Source organism: Sciurus carolinensis, chromosome 10 (genome assembly GCF_902686445.1).
Source record: "Sciurus carolinensis chromosome 10, mSciCar1.2, whole genome shotgun sequence".
NCBI lineage: Eukaryota > Metazoa > Chordata > Mammalia > Rodentia > Sciuridae > Sciurus > Sciurus carolinensis.
The window spans coordinates 120,420,059-120,440,259 of NC_062222.1; the positions used below are offsets into that span (position 1 = coordinate 120,420,059).

At 36.1% G+C, this 20,201-nt stretch overlaps 1 protein-coding gene across 4 annotated transcripts in view; it reads right to left on the reverse strand.

The window, feature by feature from the left end:
• Positions 1 to 3,917: 3,917 nt before the first annotated feature.
• Positions 3,918 to 20,201, reverse strand: part of Rbpj (recombination signal binding protein for immunoglobulin kappa J region) — a 215,029-nt gene continuing 198,745 nt past the window's right edge. For 3 of the 4 annotated variants that reach the window (XM_047566232.1, XM_047566231.1, XM_047566230.1), the window contains 7 exons: positions 17,594 to 17,768; positions 13,199 to 13,336; positions 12,953 to 13,065; positions 7,396 to 7,536; positions 5,859 to 6,014; positions 5,220 to 5,323; positions 3,918 to 5,074 (listed from right to left, as the gene is read on the reverse strand). In XM_047566232.1, coding sequence (XP_047422188.1) covers positions 4,759 to 5,074; positions 5,220 to 5,323; positions 5,859 to 6,014; positions 7,396 to 7,536; positions 12,953 to 13,065; positions 13,199 to 13,336; positions 17,594 to 17,768 — 1,143 coding nt within the window. In that variant the 3' untranslated portion in view covers positions 3,918 to 4,758. The remainder of the gene's footprint in view (positions 5,075 to 5,219; positions 5,324 to 5,858; positions 6,015 to 7,395; positions 7,537 to 12,952; positions 13,066 to 13,198; positions 13,337 to 17,593; positions 17,769 to 20,201) is intronic. The other variant, XM_047566233.1, reaches the window with a different exon arrangement.

Here is a 20,201-nt window from a genome sequence, read left to right on the forward strand (position 1 = left end):
CAGAAAGGCCATCAGCCAGCTCCTGAGGCCCCCGCAGGAACAATGAGTCAGGTCTTAACTCTTTTATATGATGAAGGTGGGCTGTTTCCAGATTGGCAGTTGGACTAAGCAGACAGTAGCAACCTTCTCTGTCCAGCACCTTTCTGTGAGCACTCTTTGCTAGACGTGGAAACCTTGACTCCTGCATTCTTGCAACCAGTGACGGCATTAGTGGTTCAATGACAAAGACCACATAGTTAACGTAGCTTTGAGAAGACTGCTTAAAGAGTGACCATGTACTATTTAAAGCAAGGAATACAAGCTTATTATTATTAATTATAAACCAAATGACCCACACTGTCAGTCACCTTTAGAGGCCTCACAATTCAAGTTCCAACTAAAATTATTACTCAAGTCAGTATTTTAAAAGCAAGATGTCTTTAACAAAACTCCTTATATTCTTTCTTTGAGAAAGGCGATAAGAACTGAACTTGCTTGACTTAAACATTATATAATTTCTTTCCTCAAATTTCTGTCTCCAGGTTAAACAAAGAGTACTCTGATCCCATTTCTTGAAATCCCACCCACAAAAACACAAACCACTGAGTGTTCTTTGGAACACCAGACCAAATGACGACCTCATGCTGGAAAAGCAAGCTGTTGCTACTTGTGATATTCCAAGTTTACTGAGATCAGCTTTTAAATGATCCTGAATGGGAGGTACATCTTGTCCCCACCCCCCGCAAAATCATCTCTCTTTAAAGTATTAGTTAAAAACATTGAAAAATAAATTGATTTGGCACAATTATCACTTTGATGTGATGTAGCGGGCAAGGTAAGATTGTAAATACACAAACTAATACAGAATTTAATTTTATCTTTATGAAGTATTCTGAAATCAAAGACGATAATACATGCATCAGGCACATCCAACAGAAGACTTTTACAATGGTTTACATTTCCTTTTTATTTATTCCTTGAAACTGCCCGTATTGCAGGTTTTTCATGGATGAAATATGGAACTGAGCAGATTCTTTTTTTCTACAAAATTATGGTATAAATTTGCTCAATTTTCTATCTTATTGCTAATAAACCTTACAGGCGCACAGTTTGTAAAATAAACCCCTTAAGGACTGAATGTATAGAGCATGCTGCAAGGTACAAGAAATAAGCTAAAAATGAGCGTATAAACCTACATCTGGACCAACACAGTACTGAATGCTGGCAAACATTTACCACGACACAGGGAAAAATTAATAAAGGAAATACAATTCAGTCCTGAAAGGGTTAATAGAAACCCTAATATATTATTGTTTCTAACCAACCATCCCATATTACAGTGCTTGAAAACAGAGTCAAAAGTCTGGCACAGAAAATTACACACATTTGTTCAGTACTCATCAGAAACACAGCTGCTTTTGAAATCAAAGTTAACTTGGTTAATAATTGAACAGCATTGTTTCAAAAAGGCCCTCCGCCCCCCATGGATTTTCTGGCTTAAATGACTAGTTAGGTTAGTTCCCAAAAATGGCACTGGGAATTTTCTGCTAGCACACAGATGGTACCAGTTTCATTAAAAACAAGAGCAAAAAACCTAACCAGTTAAGACAGCCAAAAAGTCTATGTAGTAGGAGTGACAAATATTTCACTAATTCTATGTGAGGTGCCGTTAGTTGCCATGGTTTCAGAAAAGTCAGCAGCAAGTTAAATATTGTACTAGTGTTTGATTCGGGAATCACTCAAAATCTAAAGGGCATTTTACATTTAAAATCTTTAGCTTGCCTTCCCAATCTATGTGATAAATTCAGTGTCACTAAGAAAAATGTACTGGGTCACAGGCTCGGCTTCTATGCATATTCTGACAAACTGCACAGAAACACAAGAGAATAAGATTCATTTCTAAACCAAAAATTCAAAAACATCAAACACACTACACTTTAACTGAATCATTTACCACTCTAGGAGAGACTTTATGAGGGTAAATGACCAGCATCTCTTAATAATGCCACCATCAGGGGAGGGACATATTCTACTGTAACTGGAGGACAAGGCTGCCATACACTGTATACTGAAAATGACTCACCAATTCACGAGGATTTTAAAAAGCAGCTGACGAAAGAACTACTGATGAACAACAAGCTACAACAGATGTATCGTTTCACTCTTTAGTCTGTGGTATGAAATGGCATAAAAAGGTGGGGAAAATGCCAGTAATAAGTACATTCTTGGACTTTAAAAAAAAACAAGGGAAAGGGTTTACAGTCTAGTATTTCAGTTATCTTATTAAAAGAGAGAAAAGAACGGAAATAAGAGATAAACATTAAAATAAGCACAAGTTCATTTTAATAAAGCCATGAACTTGGAAAATTATTTTGAGCTGCAAAGCTGGGTAAGGGATAGTTTGTTCTTCAAAAAAGCATCTCATTTGTTACTGGTCAACTTAATAGGATTTCTTAACTAAAAACCAAATCTAGAAAGTGGAGGAAACTCGTGGCCCACTAAAGGTAAAAAGCAGCACTGAGAATGCTTTCCCACTCGGAACAAAAGCACTGTACGATGGCCACTTTCGTGACTTGGCAGGGAGAATGGACTCCACTCAGAAATAAGCAACTCTGCGAGGAAAAGCCAGTGAGCAGTCACAACAAAGAAAGATAAGGCCACAATGAGTTCTGCCCTTCATCACTGAAACAGACAGCAGTGAGGCAGGATTCGCTCAGGAGCGAGTGAGTGACTGGAGCGGATCTGAGAAAGGCTATGTATAAAACAACGCAGCCTGGGGTGATTAAGAAGGCTTGCAGTAAGAGAAAACCGCAGTAACTTTGATTTAACCACCTCACATGTTTTACAAATGACTTTCCCCTTGAAAATTGAGGAAAAGGCAATTTAAAGATGTCAGGAATAGTATTTACAGTGGCATAGTTGAAGCAAAAGAGTGATGAAGATAACAAAGCTGAAAGAAAATGCTAAGAAATGATTTTGTAAAAATCTATTAATGGAAAATATCTATTAACTTTCAAAATAGCCCAGGACACCAGAAAGACACTGGAAACGCTGTAGGAAGTTACAGTTTTGCATTCATAAGGTACTTGTGGCTCCTGTTTTACGGGACAGTAAAAGCTTACCACAATCTAGAGGTAGTTTTTACTCTAAGGATGATTGTATTACTAGACGGTGTCCCAGAACATCACACATGTGGTTCCTCTACCAAATGTAGCCCGATGAGTCTGCTGCAATTCCTAAGAATGGAACAAAGGCAAACCAAGATGCAGGAATGGAAGCAATATAAACTGGCAAGATTAGCATGCAAGGCCAACACAGCCCTGAATGCAACCAAATCTTAACTGAAAGGAAAGAAATGTTTTCTGAGTAGGAGACATTTGTGGAGACACTTGGTATGGGGGAAGAGGAAACAGAAAAACGCAGAGAAAAAGGAAAACATAAGTTACAATTGCATTTTTATAAACTTACAACTATCTGTTTCTAAGGTACTGTCTTCCAGCTATTTTAGTTGATCACCTAATAAAAGCATCTTATGTTTTCAGATTACAATGATGTTCTTGCCTAGGCTACCAAAAAAAAAAAAAAAAGATAATAGTAAGACATTTTGCTGAGATTTTCCTCATTCTACCATAGGGCACCATCTACCACTTGGTAGCAAATACTTCTCATGATATTTTTTGTCATTTGCCAACAAGGCAGAAAACACCCTGCTGAATGAAATCACTGGGAACATTCTGAATTCAAAATAAAATGTTTAACTTACACATAATACAAGTTATGTACAAGATTAGGAGGGGGTAAACCTGAACAAACCCTGGAACACAGATGTGTTGATGTACGGGAAAGGGGGAGAAAACACTTCAAAGACCAACATGTTCTGCGCCATTAACTTAGTAATGACTAAATGGCCACACTGAATTCCATGTAAATGTTAGAACCTCTTGGATTACCACTATAAATACAATTTTTTTTTTTTTTTAAAAAAAGGAAAACACAGAAATAACTACCAACAGTGTCTGAGAACAGAGACTAAGTTAACATACATTGCATGTATTGCAGGCAAGGCGGAGGCATTTTCTTTAAAGCTTTTGCACAGACTTCATATAATCTTAAAAAAAATATGCAGGCCTTTACAAGATTTGACTTGCTGAAATCAAAACATTTCCAACTCATGAAAAGTCATAAGATTTCAGCTTAAAAAAAGAAAAAAGTTCCAGCCTTAGACCAAAATAACCTGGAAGAGTATGGTAATTAAACAAGTGGTCAAGCTTGGAACCTGAATGTACTTTAGAGCAAAAGCTCAAAGGGGGTGGGGAAAACAACCTATTTGGTAACAAGGTGTACTATATACTGTGATATAAAAAAAGGTATGGTGAAAATGTACCTTTTACTAAAGCTTATACAAGTTCCTTGGTCCATAAAAACTATGTTAGATTTGTGCCTTCTAGTTTGCTTAATGTTTATTCCAGCCACGTTATCTATTTCTTGCCCATTTAAAACCAAACAAAACCAACCAACCAAACAACAGCAACAAAAAACAAAAAACAGCTGAAAAATTTGATTTCCAACAGTTTGTACATATTGATGTTTTTCTGTTTTACTGTGGCTTCTGCTTTTCAATTCAGAACTTGCAGGTAATGGGGTTTTTTAATAGTATCACCTGGTACGAAAGTTTTCTGAAGAAACCACAAGAGATTGTTCATTTTTTTCTTTCCTTTCTTTTTTTGTCAACTTTTTGCCACACTCAGGTCAGTTCTAGTCCTAGCAAAAAGACGGTAGTTAGGACACCACTGTTGCTGTAGACGATGTGACACTGGTTGAATTTGTGCTGGTGTTTGTGTAACTCCCCTCGCTGTTTGTGTTTGATTCATTAGGGGGCACTTGGCTTGAATTGGCTCGAAGGATTGCTCCAGCTGCACTGCAGTGTGGCCGTGGCCCTGGTTCCGGTGTGTAGGTAAAGGTAAGGCTGGTGGAATAAATGATTCCATCATTACGGACCAAAGTTACTGGAACCTGAACTGGCTGCCGGACCCATCTCCAACCTTCTCGGAATGCAGAAATGTCTGGAACAACACAGAGCATGCTCTCTCCACATCTGAGAAGGAAAAATAAGTCACTTAAAAACACTTGAAAAAGACGAGTACATTTTTATAAATAAAACAAGGTTGTTTAATAAAGTACTATGGATGTCAGAACATAACCTCATGTATCCTGCCCCTGACCACCTCTGGATCACGTACCTGTACATAGTTTCAGCTTCTACATCCCCAAACCACACTCGTAAATTTGGAGTGAAATTCTGTCCTGTGAGTTCAAGCATTGCTACATCCCCGCCGCCATTCAACTGCAATGTACAGAAAATCACAATGAAACAACTTTCCATTTTTCATTAAAGTATACAAATTAGGTTCTCATTCAACTTTCAACATCTGTAAGATGTTTACTTTAAAAGGCTTGATCACAAAGCTAGCAAAAAATATTTCAAGATAACCTATAAGTTGATTTAAATTTCTTTGCATGCATGTCGTTTCCATTTTCTTTTCTTTTTGATACTGTGGATTGAACCGAGGGGCACTTTACCACCAAGCTACATCCCCAACCCCTTTTATTTTTTGACACAGGTTCTCTTTAGGTTGCTGAGGCTGGCCTTAAACTTGTGTTCCTCCTGCCTCAGTCTCCCAAGTGGCTGGGATTACAGGCATATGCCACCATGCCTGACCTTATTTTCATTTTTATCTCAACAAACAATGTGTAACAAAATCCCCAGGTCACAAGTTTTAAAGAAAAAAATAAAAACTACTGTGAAATAAATGATGCCAAGCTACAGCTGAAAGCAGTTGCAAAATGCTACAAGTTACATTGTAACTAAGTGGTCTCACCTGAAGACTTTCTACCACAGGCACAGGGGTGACTGGGGCAAGGACAGGGCCCATTCCCTCATAAAATGTATACTCTGCCTTATCTGTGCTAATGATTGTCCAGGAAGCTCCATCATTTATCATCTCTTTATTTGGTTCTTTCGGGCATGGAGTGGCCTTATGGAGAAAGAATATTCAGAAACTCAGTTTTATATAAAATACATCATAAGAAAATTTACCAAATAACATTTACAGAGTGTTCATAGTTTTTAGAGTGGTGTTAACAAGGAGAACTAAAGCATGTTGCCTTGCCAACGAATTTTATATATTCACATATTCATATTTATGATATATTATATATTTAACAGAATAATAGTATGAAAACCAAACAGCCACTTTTGTTATAATATTAAATATTTCAGTGATATATTGAATGACTAATATTACCTTTCAGCACATTCCTTAATAGTACACATTACTGGTACAATTTCATGAGTACAAGATCAGTATTTGAGATGTAAAATAGATGTTTAAAATTCTTAAGGGCTCTTTAAGACACTGAGATCATGGGAGTCCCTTATGTTTAGAGAACAGCCGGATATTGATGCACTTTAGCAGAAGAAACCAAGATCTGGACTGGCAACCTCCTACCCCTGCCATAATATACCTAGATGGGGGACCCAGGTCACTCATTAGTGTACGTGACCATCTCCCCTGGAATGGGAGTTTATAAAAAAGTTTACATGAAATTATAACTGTATTATTAAATCATATGCCCATCTCATAATATTCTTATAAAATCTTCTGAGTTGATGCAGCTAAAAATTAGCTTTTGAATCATGTCACCATTACTATATTGGGAGATCCCAATGTAAATCTGAAGAGAATTTGAACCCTCTTTCAGAAAAATGTTTCCCTATACAATGCATGTACATGATTTCAGTGGGTTCTCTAAACATGCGGAAATCTATTTTTAGTTATTCAGAGGGGCTCTCTGATCCCCAGATTAAGGCCCCTGGAACATTTTCACAGGTTTTTTTTTTTTTTTTTTTTTTTTTTTTTTGTGGTGCTGGGGATTGAACCCAGGACTCTGGGCTTGCATGGCAAGCACTCAACCGACTGAGCTATCTACTGAGCCCATTTTCATAGTTTTTTAAAAAAATTATTTTTATTAGTTGTTGGTGGACCTTTATTTATTTATTTACATGCAGTGCTGAGAATTGAACCCAGTGCCTCATACATAGTAGGCAAGCGCTCTGCCACTGAGTCACAACCCCAGTCCCATTTTTACAGTTTTGAGTTCTTCCCTGAGATAGAATCACCAGCATGTCTTAAGGACCCTGGGCCTGAGATTAATATCTGAATACAGCATCAGGTATTTGGATACAATTAAGAGCAAATGAAAATTTCATGTTTCTGTAAACTGCTAATCCAATAGTTTATACATTTCATTTACTTATTGTGCTGGGGATCTAACCCAGGACCCCCCAGGTACCACTGAGCTACACCCCCAGCCTTACTTGCATATTTTAATTTCATCAGTAATTTTAAAACATACCTGAAATTGGATTATTCTTTCTTGAGAAAGGCACAAGTACATTCTTTCTGTATCCTTCAGGTAAAATGCACATTTATGGAGTTGTGACACGGGATCATCTGCATCCAGTAATGCTGTCTGTTTATCAACTTTCCTAATTATCTATATTTCAATAATTAAAAATAAAAGGTCATCCACACATTGAAAAAGTTATCATTTTGTAGAATGTCAAGAGTACACAGAAAAATTTATGCTATAAAATAATATACCACAGTTAACTGTCCTATATCTATACATAGAAAAACATAAGGCTAGGAATGAAAAAAAAAAATCCTTTAAGACTGCAAGCACATCAGAATGTAGAAATTGTTACTCTCTTCGATGAAAATCTAAAACAGGGCAGGCCTTCACTGGTTTTCTACACCAGTGCTTTCTAAATATTAATACACATATAAATCATCCCATTCTTGTGAAAAATAGTTTCTAATAAAGCAGGGCTCATGTGGGGCCTGCTATTCTACATTTCTAACATATTATCAGGTTGATGTTAATGCTGCTAGTTTGTGGAACATATTTTAAGTAGCAAGTTCTGATGATATTCCTAATGATATATAAATATTCCAACAATGAAGGGGGAAATCCCTAGAAGGTTACTGTGGATGTGCTAGTCAGTGCAGACATTTTATATTCATTACCCAATTATTTACATACTTAAAAACAAAGTAAACTAAAATAGTTTTTGCAGACTAGGAGATGGGCTCAGAAAGGTAAGGTAAATTGCTCAAAATCCTCAGATTGGTAGCTGAAGGACCAGAACGTGATCCCAGAGCTGGCTGCCCAATTTTTCTCCATTACACTCTACAATCTTATAACCCAAACAGTCCTCAAAACACATATGGTTATCTCTGAAAGAGAGTACTAGCAAAACTTAATGACACTTATCACATAGAAGGAAATCATTAAATATATGATGATGATGAGGTGAGGATAGTAAAACTACTTTTACTCTCATTTTCCCCTTTTATTGGTCAATTCCCACAGTATATGAACTATTTCTCATCTTAAAATCAAGAGCAAAGAAAACCCTTCCTTGACTATATATCCCCATCCCTCCATCTCACTAACTGTTTCTCTTTTCCCTTGAGAGCCAAGGCCTCTTCTTCACTGTCCCATATCTTGCAGTCTCTGCAGTCTGAACTGAAACAACTGCTCATCAAGGCCACTGAGGATTTTCAGACAGATGATCTCATGGCATTTCTCCTTCTTTGTCTTATTTTACTTTCTTGGAGGCATCTGACAGAGACATTCTCCTCTGGGGGCTACAACTTCTCCTCCCTTTGTAATCCATACTTTCTACACTATGTAGAGCTTGACAACTCCCAAGTCTAGAGCCCCTGGCCTATTCACTCCCCTGCATTTAACTTTTATATTTAACTACCTATTCAACATTTTTTTTTTTAAACAAAGCAAATGTATTCTGCCACAGTTTTAGAGATCAGAAGTTGAAGATCATCTAGTCAACATTTCTATCTTATGATGTCCAATATATGCAACTAAAGTGTAGCATATCAAAAGCAGGATTTTGATTTTCCTAACATCATTTCTCACAATTCAATAAATGGCTTCTACTGCCACATCCCTACACTCTTTCTCCACACAGTAATCAGAATTATCCTTCTGAACACAGATAGGCCATTGTTCTGTTTAAAAAGCCTCCAGTGGCCTTCTAGCATACACAGATAAGATAAAGTCCTTACCTTAGACAGAGAGGGACCCCAGAAGATCTTACCCATGCTAACCTTGCAGCTTCATTTCTTGCCCTTGTCCCTTCTTCTCTTTGCTCTGGCTACACTGGTCCTCACACATTCCTGTCTTAATTTCTGCTATACTCATTCTGTTGGGCTGAAGTGCTCCTCACCCAGTTCCTTGACTTCATTCTTGTCTCTGATCAACACTGTTACTTTAGAAAGACTTCCATGATCTCTCTAAGCCCTCTCCAATCCTCCACCTCTTTATCTCATTTTAATTGGCCTTTTTATCACTACATAAATCTTTAAAGACATTATATGGATTTTTTTTAAAAAGCTGTTTTCTGTCTATCTTCCTAGCAGAATGTAAGCTCCATGAGGAGAGAACCTGCCCTGCTTGCTGCTGTTATTTCCAGCCTCTGTAAGGTGTTCAGGACTATGCAGAGAATGAATGCACACAGGCACCTACCATGTAATGCTCTGTGCCACCGTCCATAATAGCACTCACAACAACCGGGAGGACTAAATAAATCAACATGCTCCTCACAGCGGTGCTACTAATATTACACAATGTGACTGACTTTCTACTTCATTCATGCCTCACTTACACTCAAAGATCATCCTACTTCAGCTAAGCCACACTGTAGACAGCTCTAATTTTTAAAGTTAGTATTGTTCATATTTACGTATTTTCGGCTCTGCATTATTCTCAGTCATAGTATTTGTCATCCCACCAAAACTAATTTTTAAGTTAAAAGGGAGACTATATTTTCAGTGATTATAGTTTCTAAGATGGTCTGAGACTAAGTAAACTCAAGCACAATGTTTCAATTCAAGGCTCAAGTCTCAGGGTTGTATTTAAATTTAGTGAAGTTTAGATTTTAGAGAAATAATTGATTTTTAAAAAATGATATAAATCTAAAGCTTTCCATAAGTCTTGGTATCACTTAATATCTTAACCAGTTAATCTCTAGGACTGTTAGTTATGTGCCTGTTATTTCAATACCAGCCAGTAACAGTACACACAGTGACCACGCGGGTCACACTTGGTGGGTTTTCATTTCCCTCAACAGTTCTTCAGAACTAGACTCTGATGAATGATCTCCTCTTCACTGATAAAGAAGGCAAAGATGCCCAAAGATGGCATTAAAAATTTACTCTGATAATGTTCTATTAAGAGAAAGAAATTCTGAGACAAAAGGTAGTACATATGTATTACAACTCAGCATCAGGGGCCCCTTGAGTAACAGACCCTCTGTCTTCTAAGCAAGCTGGTCTTGTAAATGGCTGGTGCAATTACTGTATTTCAGAGGTAAAGTGGATACACTCTGAGAATAAAAGCATATTTCATTCATATTTCTAACACTGGCTGACTTTATGTTACTGGGTTGTTCATTCAAATGGAGTGATGTGCACCCTGTACCACACAAGGAACAAAGACTACTAGTGTGATTTCAACACACTGGCACCTTAGGAGTGGAATTGTTAATAGCAACAGAACAGATCTTAGATGTCCCTATATGAGTTTGTGCAATTAAGTGGTTAATAGGTTTCTAGTTAGTTGGCTAGACCTGTATACACAATCTGTTTTGAGAGCACCTTAAAAAACCAGGGGGCTGGGGAGATAGCTCGGTTGGTAGAGTGCTTGCTTTGTAAGCACAAGGCCCTAGGTTCGATCCCCAGCACCCAAAAAAAAACAAAACAAAACAACAACAACAAAAAAAAAAACAGAATTTTCACTAGGACATTTATTCCACTAAAATTTGATCAGGGAAGGAAGGACAGTGTTTTCCAAGGAAAGTTTTCTCCAATGAGGCTCACATTTTAGGAAGCATCAAGAACAATGTTCAGACAGAAAATAAGATAGGATTAACTTTCTTTTTTTTTGGGGTCCTGGGGCTTGAATCCCCAGGGATGCTTTACCACTGATGTATATCTGCAGTCCTTTTTATATATTTTATTTTTTGAGACAGGGCTCACTAATTTGCTACCGCTGGCCTCCAACTTGTGATCTTCCTGCCTTGGCCTCCTGAATCACTGAGATTATAGGCATGTGACACTATACTTGGTAAGGATTTATTTTTTAAAAGCATATGAGAGCTAAAGAGTGCTCGCAGCTATTGAAAACTGCACATCAGTAGAGGTCAAGAGGTGTAGGCAGTAGTGCATTATCTAAGCCTACCTATGATTCTGAGGAAAGCAGTCAGAATTCCTCATAGAATTTCCAGAAGGGAATTTATCAGTATGTTAATGATAGTATTGAAACTTTTAAAAATAAATCTCTTAATTTTTTATTTTAACTTCTTATAACGAGGATCATATAACTTTGAATGTAAACATTCAATTAATGATGACTTTCAAGCAAGGCGGACTACTTCTACTTTGCATAAAACTACGTGAAAACACTTAACATTTGGGTCTGTCTTCTAGATGATACACATGTAAGCTGTTGCAGATCAGAAGTGTAAGCCTCTGAACTTGAACTTCTGTAGTACAAGCAAAGTAAATGAACATCATCCTTGGAATAGTATAATATGCAATAAACTAGAAGAACTAAGTAAATGTTAATTTTTTTGTTTGCCTCTTTCTTTTTATTTTTAACAACTGTCCTTCCCTACCTTTACACCTTTTGTTATAATTTGTTGCAACTTCAATGTTTTAGATTAATTCTATTACAATTCACAAATATTTTAGCATATTATATCAAATGGGAAATAAATCCTCTTGTATAGCCATGAAGTAGAATAATGAAACAAAACATAAAAATAAACAAATGATGCATTTACTCAGAGATCTGCAGATCCAATCTGCCTTTCCTGAAATAATCCCACAAAATAGAACTCAATGAAATACAAAGCATGTCAAAGAACAGTATTACTGAATATTCTTCCACTTGCCCAACAACACCCTCAGTCTGACCTGGAACAAACTTACCTGTAAATCTGTCACCTTAGTATAATTGAATTGTATTGTTTCAGAAAAGGAGGAGAGTTGTAATGGACTTTTGTTTTCAGTTCACTAAGAAAAATAATTTTACAGTTTCAAGATGCTCTAGTGAACAAAAAGTCCTAATTCTTATGCCTTTTTCCTGAAGAAATACCAATTTTATTTATTTTTAACAAATCTATGTTGTCAGAGAGGAAGCTAATAAAAATATGCTTATATTTTGAAAGGAATAAGAATTTCTATGCTTTTGAAAACTTAATCCCATAGCAGAATAGAACAGGTGGCACAAAAAAATAAGTAACAGCTTATATGCATTAGTAAGGAATAAAAAATACCGTAACTTACAGTGCCCTCTATTGACACATTGAGATATACAACCAAAAGGGAATAGCCACCAAACTTTGTTAGGAAGAGCGTAACAGGAAGTCACTAAGAATGCAATTGTAGCTGGGAGTGATGGCGTACACTGGTACTCCTAGAACTTGGGAAATCAAGGCAGGAGGATTCTAAGTCTAAGGCTAGATTCAGCAACTTGGTGAGACCCTACACAACTTAACAAGATCCTGTTTCAAAGTAAAAAATATGAAGGGCTGGGGATGAAGCTCAGTAGTAAAGTACTTCTGCGTTCAGTCCCCAGTATCAAAAACAAACAAACAAAAAACACAAGAAAACCAAAACACTTGTAGTATCAAGTTAGTCCTTAAAGCATTCAGAAATAAGGTAGGGTATTATTAGAACTACAAGTAATAGGGATTACTGACATTATCTTTTTAAACTGAAAAGCATAAAATGGAAGTATATTTTTATATCCCAATGTTAGAACTTTTCTGTTTTAAGAATTAATTTTTACTTCATGCTTCACTAAAGTAGAAGTAGGGCCTTACCAATCTCGGGAGTGCCATGCCAGTAACTGAACATACAAGTTTGACTGTTTGTCCATAATGGATGTAACCATCTCGGACTGTGAACTCTTCTCCTTCCGATTCATCATCATCCACTACAGAGGGTAGAAAAAGAGATCAAATTATCACCTTTTAAAATTTGTTATCTGCTTAGAAAAATGACAAAAATTAATACACTTATATAACTCATTATCAAAAGAATTTAACCATGCACATTTTTGTACTCACAGAGATGAATGTAAAATGCTCCCCACTGCTGTGAACTGGCATGGAAATTACCTCCTTCTACATGCAAGTATCTGGTACTAACAGTCTGGGATCGAAGTCGATTAAACAAAGCCACCTTTGTTCCTGAGGCAATGCACACTGCAAAGAAAAAACAGCTGCTGTTTATGTGACTGGGTGGTGGGGGTGACAATAAGAAGGGACTTCTGCTTGGCAAGTTATGATTATTTTTTATAATTTAATAAATATATAAAATTATTTATTATAAAAATATAAAGTATAATCTGCATCAGAATGAAGATTCTGATGACAAATATTTACCTGACAAATTACAGATGACACTGAAAAAGATCAAGGTAACTTAATAATAATGTCAAGCTAAATGATATAAAATATGTTCATAGAAGTCATTTTAAAATGAGACCTGCACAGTATGTTTAATGGAGCAATCATTATAGGAAAAATTATTTTTAAAATAATAAATGTCCAATTTGATTAAGTAGATAATACCATTTACATAGTTAAACAATGTGTATTTAAATCACTGATTAAAAAAAAAAAAAAAAATCACTGAAAGAAAAAGCAGTGGTTCCCAAAGAGCAAATTTGATTGTGTGTGTGTGTCTTCAAATGCCTGTGTCCAATCCTACAGAATATATGCATGGAAAAGGATTTGCCTGTATGTGTTGTGATTTTAGAAAACACTGCTGCCTTCTAAAATACCTTAAACATTGTACTGCAAGAAAATGTACCATAAGTAAATACTTAAGATGTGAAAAATACAAGTTAGAAAGTTACTTTCCACATAACTTATGAAAACATTCTGAAAGTGAAGTATGTTCTCCACCATCAAGAAATTAATATTCAACATAAAAACAAAATTAGAATAGTTAAATAAAACTATGTAATTTAAAGTGAAAATAGACTGAATACCAGACTGGTTACAGGAGAGACATGACCATCCATGAAGTGTCTTGCCCTTCAGCAACAACAACAAAAAAAATAACAAACTTAAATCTTATGAAGATTCTAAGATTAACCATACACAAAAATTCCCTTCTAAACAAACTTTACAGAGGCTCCTCAGTATTCTTTCCAACTAGTCTTTGGATCTTTGTCACTGTGTTTTGTTGTCCCCCAAGGCTCCTGTGCCAATGCAGGTAAAATGATCAGATTATAAGAACTGTAATCTAATCGGTGAATTAATTCACTTGATGGACTAATAATCTGAAAGGACAACTGTACTGGGTGGTAACTCTAGGCAAGTGGGGTATGGTTGAAAGCAGCAGGTCACTGGGAACAGCCTTTGGGGATGATATCTTGTCCCTTTGGCTCTTCCCCTCCTCTCGTTTCCTAATTGTCCTGAGGTAAGCAGCTTTCCTCTGCTGCTGCCCTTCAGCCTTGGTATTCTGCCATATCTTGGGCCCAAAGCAATGGAACTGGTTGACCATGGACTGAACCTCTAAACTGTGATCCCAAAACTTCAACTCAAAGTTGGTCTTGTGCAGTATTTTAGTTACTGTGCCATAAAGCTTACTAACATACAAGGTTTGCTTGGCTAGGTGCAGCAGATTCTAAATCAAGCCCCAATTCTTGATATGTGATCACCTTTGACTGCCTTTAGCAGGACTCCTGCTAAGCAGTTTAGCAAAGATTTCCCTACCCTTTATATTTTTTCCATTCATCGACCTCCTCACTTTAATCCATGGTTATACATCCCTACTTGTCTATGGTATTTCAAAATGAATTCAGTCCTATACTTAGGTATCTTTTCCCTTACAGCAATAGTACTGAATAAAATCTGTCTTTTCACCTTAACTATTGTCCAGTTGTTTCTGGCACAACCAATTTACAAAAATACATTAAACTACACCAAAGGAATGAAATTAGCAAAATCCAAATGTGGAAATCACTAACAGCTAAAATCTTTCGAATAAATATACTTCAAGGCAGGGCACAGATTAAAGAATACTCAAGGACATCTCAACACAATATATATTCTAATATCTGGTAAATATCAATTTTGATTCAAATAAATTGAAAAATTAACAGTTGAACAGTTTTAACTTTGAACACAAATTATATATGATGATAGTAAAAAAAAACTTGTCTTACAGTTGTTTATATATTGTTTTCATGTGATCATGATACTGTGATTATAAGAGAACCCCATTTTTTATAGTCACACAGGGATATTTACAGATGACATAATGTCTGGGATTTGCATCAGACTAAAATTAGAAGACAGGAAAGTGGGTCTGGGTTTGGGGTATAGCTGAAAATGAAGTGAGATTTGGCCTGAGGTTGAGATTACTACTGAAGTCAGAAGAGGAACACGAGGGGTTTTATTCTATATGCAACTCTACCTATTTTAATGTGCGTGTAATTTGCCACAGTATTAAGTAAATGATGACACTAATAAGGACTGAGTAGAATAAAATATATCCACCATAAAAACCCATGAGTGCATAATGAAACAAAATGAAATGCAGACAAACCAAACCACTAAAACCTCATTGTTTCTAAAAATATTACTGTGCAAATTAGTGAACAAGCATTTATCCTGCCTTTTCTTCTATTGACTACATTCTGAAGCAAATAGCTGATATGGCAAAGTTCTATGCAGAGAAAACTTGAACTAACAATTGCAGAAGTTAGGAATAAAGAAATAGAAAAATCACCATTTTGTAGCCCTTGATGAAATAACGGCTAGCTATAGCCATTCAGTTACAAGCAGCAGAAGGAACTTCACGAACACATTTTACACTACCAACTAAACTTACTATAATCAATCTAACCTGACCAAAAAAGGGATATCCAGATATTATATGATTTCTGATCCGATGGAAATGACCAGCCTACTTGTTTATTTATTTACTTATGGTACTAGGGATTTATTTATTTGTTTATTTATTTATGATCCCAGTGATTGAACCCAAGGTTACTTTACCACTGAGTCACATCCCCAACCCTTTTAATTTTTCTATTTTGAGACAGGGTCTCGCTAAGTTGCTTAGGGTCTTGCTAAGTTGCTGAGGCTGGCCTCAAACTAGCTATCCCCATGTCTTGACCTCCTGAGTTGTTGGGATTATAGGTATGCATCACCATGCCTGGTATCAGCTAATTTGAAAAGTCTAACTACCAGTTCATAAGATCAGAGACAGAATGTAATCATCCAAATTCAGAATATGGAAATTCCACAGGAAAAATTACCCAGTTTATTCAACAAATGAATGTCAAGAGAAAAAGGGGGGCAAAATAAGAAACCAACATAGATTAAAATTTGTTGAAGTTTGTTTGGCTCTAGGTTTGAACAAATAAACTGTAAAATGAAACAGCAAAATAAAAAATCAACTGAAAAAAAGACACTGAGGAGATATTGATAAATCTGTACACAGAATGGCTACTAAATAGCATTGAAGTACTGCCGTCAAATAAGGTGCAATGATATTTAAAAAAAAAATTATGTGTGAGAGTCACTACTGCAGAAAATCTAGTTAGAAGGACAATGCCTGAGATTTACATGAAAAAGGAAGAAGTCTTGGTGGTGATTAAAAAAAATTAAATAAAATTGGGAAAACTATCGCAGTTGGGTGAACTGTTAAATTATATTTCTTTTTCCCTTTTATATAAATTTGAAAAAGTTCCATAATAAAGGTAAATTAAATAAAAATTGTGCATTGATGCTAAAATGTATAATTCAAACAGTATGTATTTTTGGTAGTCTAGAAACTGGCTGATGAGACAGCACTCTCTGCTATAGATGTTAAAATTTTGCTTAGGTTCTCAGGATGGCATTCTGAAGCCCATTTAATGTTTTTCAAAGAGGTGCTTTTGACATTCTAGATGGATCAGTATTTTGTGGAATGGGAACTATCTTGGACACTGCAGGGCATTTAACATCACTGGCCCAAAAACATCAAATGCAAACATCACATCCTTTCTAGTAACTGACAATGAAAGGAAAAAAATGTCCCATTTTCAAAAATATGCCTAGGGAGTAATAAGGAACCATTTCTAGTTGAAAACCATTCCTTAGACCAGGCAATTCCTTAGACCTGGCACCACCATTAGCAACAACAACAACAACAACAACACCCCAATATGACAGGAAGACCCAAAAATACTAGTAAGGAATGAATTTGTCAGGCTTGGTGGTGTATACTTGTAATTCCAGTGGCTCTGGAGGCTGAGGCCCTGTCTCAAAATAAAAAATAAAAAAGGCTAGGGATGTGGCTTAGTGGTAAAGCACCCCTGGGTTCAATCCCTGGTACAAAAAACAAACAAACAAACAAAAACTTGGCTATGAGAAAAGCAATTTTTTTTAATTAAAAAAAAGTGTGTCTTATCAATTCCTGGTGGGAGTTCAGGACAAAGAACAAAACTGAAGTATACATACAGTCGGCATTCTTCAATGACTGCTTCTTTTTGGAAGGTTTGGAGATGACTTTTATCCGTTTGCTGAGGAACACACCAATGTCGTCACTGTTGCCATAGAACATCTTTACAGACAGCATGAAGTGTTTTCTCTTATCTGAATCAGATATGTACAATGTTTTTGCTGTGCAATAGTTCTGTGAAAGAAAAGTAAAGTATCAATAGAATCAAAACCTTACTGTTTATGTGCCTAAAACAGAGCCCATGACCAGGTTTGATCAGGTTTAAATAAAATCACTCCAATGGGCAGCCGGTAAAATCAACTGTAAAAATGATCAAAATGGATCTCTGAACAGAAAGTACAAAATTTTCCTTATGAAGTCAATAAAATACAAACACTGTGGGGGACATTTAATGAGTTCTAGCAAGAGTTGTACCTCTTCCTAAGCCAGTACTCATAAGGACAAGGCCACATTCAGCTTGTAAAGACCAAGATCTTGGATCCCAAACATGAAAGTGGGACCAGTACAAGTCCTTGTAGATGAAAGTGGCATCTACAAGGTGCTACTGGAGCTGGAGATGAACTTTGTCCTCCAGGATGAGATATGGGAACTGAACATCACAGCAGGAAGCTGAAAACTAAGTTTTCAAGAGGTACAGCATTTACTAAGGAGCAAGGATACCTCAAAATGCTGCTACTCAATTATATTTATATTTAACAGCTCTAGTATCTTTCCTACTCCCTCGAGCCCTGAGGAGGGTCATAAATTACTGACATCCTTTTCCAGACAGGATAAAATGACACTAAAATATTTTTTAAAAAACCCAACATTATGCTAATCAAGTGCCTTCTACTACCTCTGCTGTGTGTTCCTTTGAAAAAGCAGGGCAAATACCATTCATTTAGGAAATGGCCACTGAGTTCCAGGTTTTTGTCTCTAAAATCTTACTAATAGGCAGCATTAGTAGTAGACAAAAATACTGCAGTAGTTTTTATTCCTCAACAGAGAAAGCTACAAAAGAAAATTTAAGTGCCAGCTTGAATATTCTATACTTATGTTTTTATACATTCAAAAGTTGGGTAAAAGTTTTGACAAACTTTGCTCTGCAAAATGCAAAATAACACCAATTACAGTAACAAGAAAAACAGAAACAGCACTTTTCAGTCACCTAGCTCCTTTCACCCGAGGCTCAGAAGATGACACACGTAGTTACTGCATCCCTGGGTCCATCATACTTTTAAAAATGACAGCACTAAAGGTCAAATTAAGATGAGACAATGGGATTTTGCAACACAAGATGTTTATTAAAATGGATATCAATGTACTAAAGGAGATGGTCACAAGAAGTATAAACACAAAAAGGTTTATCTAGCTAAAGGGAATTGCATTCTAAAGGTAAAGCCTAAAAGGGTTAAGATCATTTAATTATGAGTGTTAACCTTAATAGATATGATCTGTGTCAGGAAAGAGAAAAATAATGAAGTCTAGCATAAATAGATCGTGAAACACTTAAGAAAAAAAAGGAAAGCAGGTTGGGGCCTTCAGACCTACACATAAGGAACTTCATTTATAAAAAGCAAACGCACACGTATCTCCTTGGAAAGAAAAAAATATAGCTTCAATTACAGTCAATGAATCCACAAAAATCATACCTGAGATAACTTCATCAAGAAATTATTTTTAAAATATCAAAGGCCACTGACCACAAACTACTAAAATTCTATGAGAAAAAATGGAGAAAGTCACTCACTCACAGAAAATATTAAGACTTCAAGAAAATAAGCAAACAAAAACTAAATTACAAGTGCTCTGACATACTAAACTATATTAGCTAATGGGATTTCAGAGCAGAAAACGGCATATAATAATCTTTCCAGGAATAAAAAACACTGTTTAACTTAAAAACAACTCTCTGAAAACAAGATTGCTAGGAAACAAAACACTGCCCTGAGATGAAAAACACCAGATCTAATGCGACCAAAAAAAAGCAAAATAATTGAATTATAGAAATAAAATAATGCTATCAAAAATAAGTAATTTTTAAGAATAAGAACTATACTGTAACAACTCTCTTCTGGTCACAAAGTCTTTGTCCACCTGGGCTAAACTGTTTTTATAACCTTATGCTCCAAGCACAAGATAATGTTGTTCTTTTTGCCTGGAGGACCTTCTACCGAGTCTAATACTTTATACAGACTTCTCTAATAGCATTTTCCATTAAAATTATATTTTAACATATATGCTTGGCATACAGATACTGTACTAGCCTATTAGCAGATGTTTTAAACACTAGTTAAATGCTCAGCTCCCAGATGTTCTTCTTTCTGCCAATGTGCAGGCCTTGGGAAAAGGTGTAATGACAGAAGATTTAAAGAGATATAATGGAAGACAGCAGGAAGATCTTCACACTGATGCAGCAGCTAAGGGTACAGGATTTAAATATGGTGGTACTATACCATGATGCCGGGAAAGGCAGTCAGTGACGCTATTTTTGGTTTGTTTGGTATTACCTCCCTGAAAGATAAAATTACTGAAGCTGGAGTTGGATAAAAAGAGCAATGAAGTTGAATTAAAAAAAATTATATACACTGGTAACCAGAAGCTCGGGCATCCCAAAACTAATTGAAA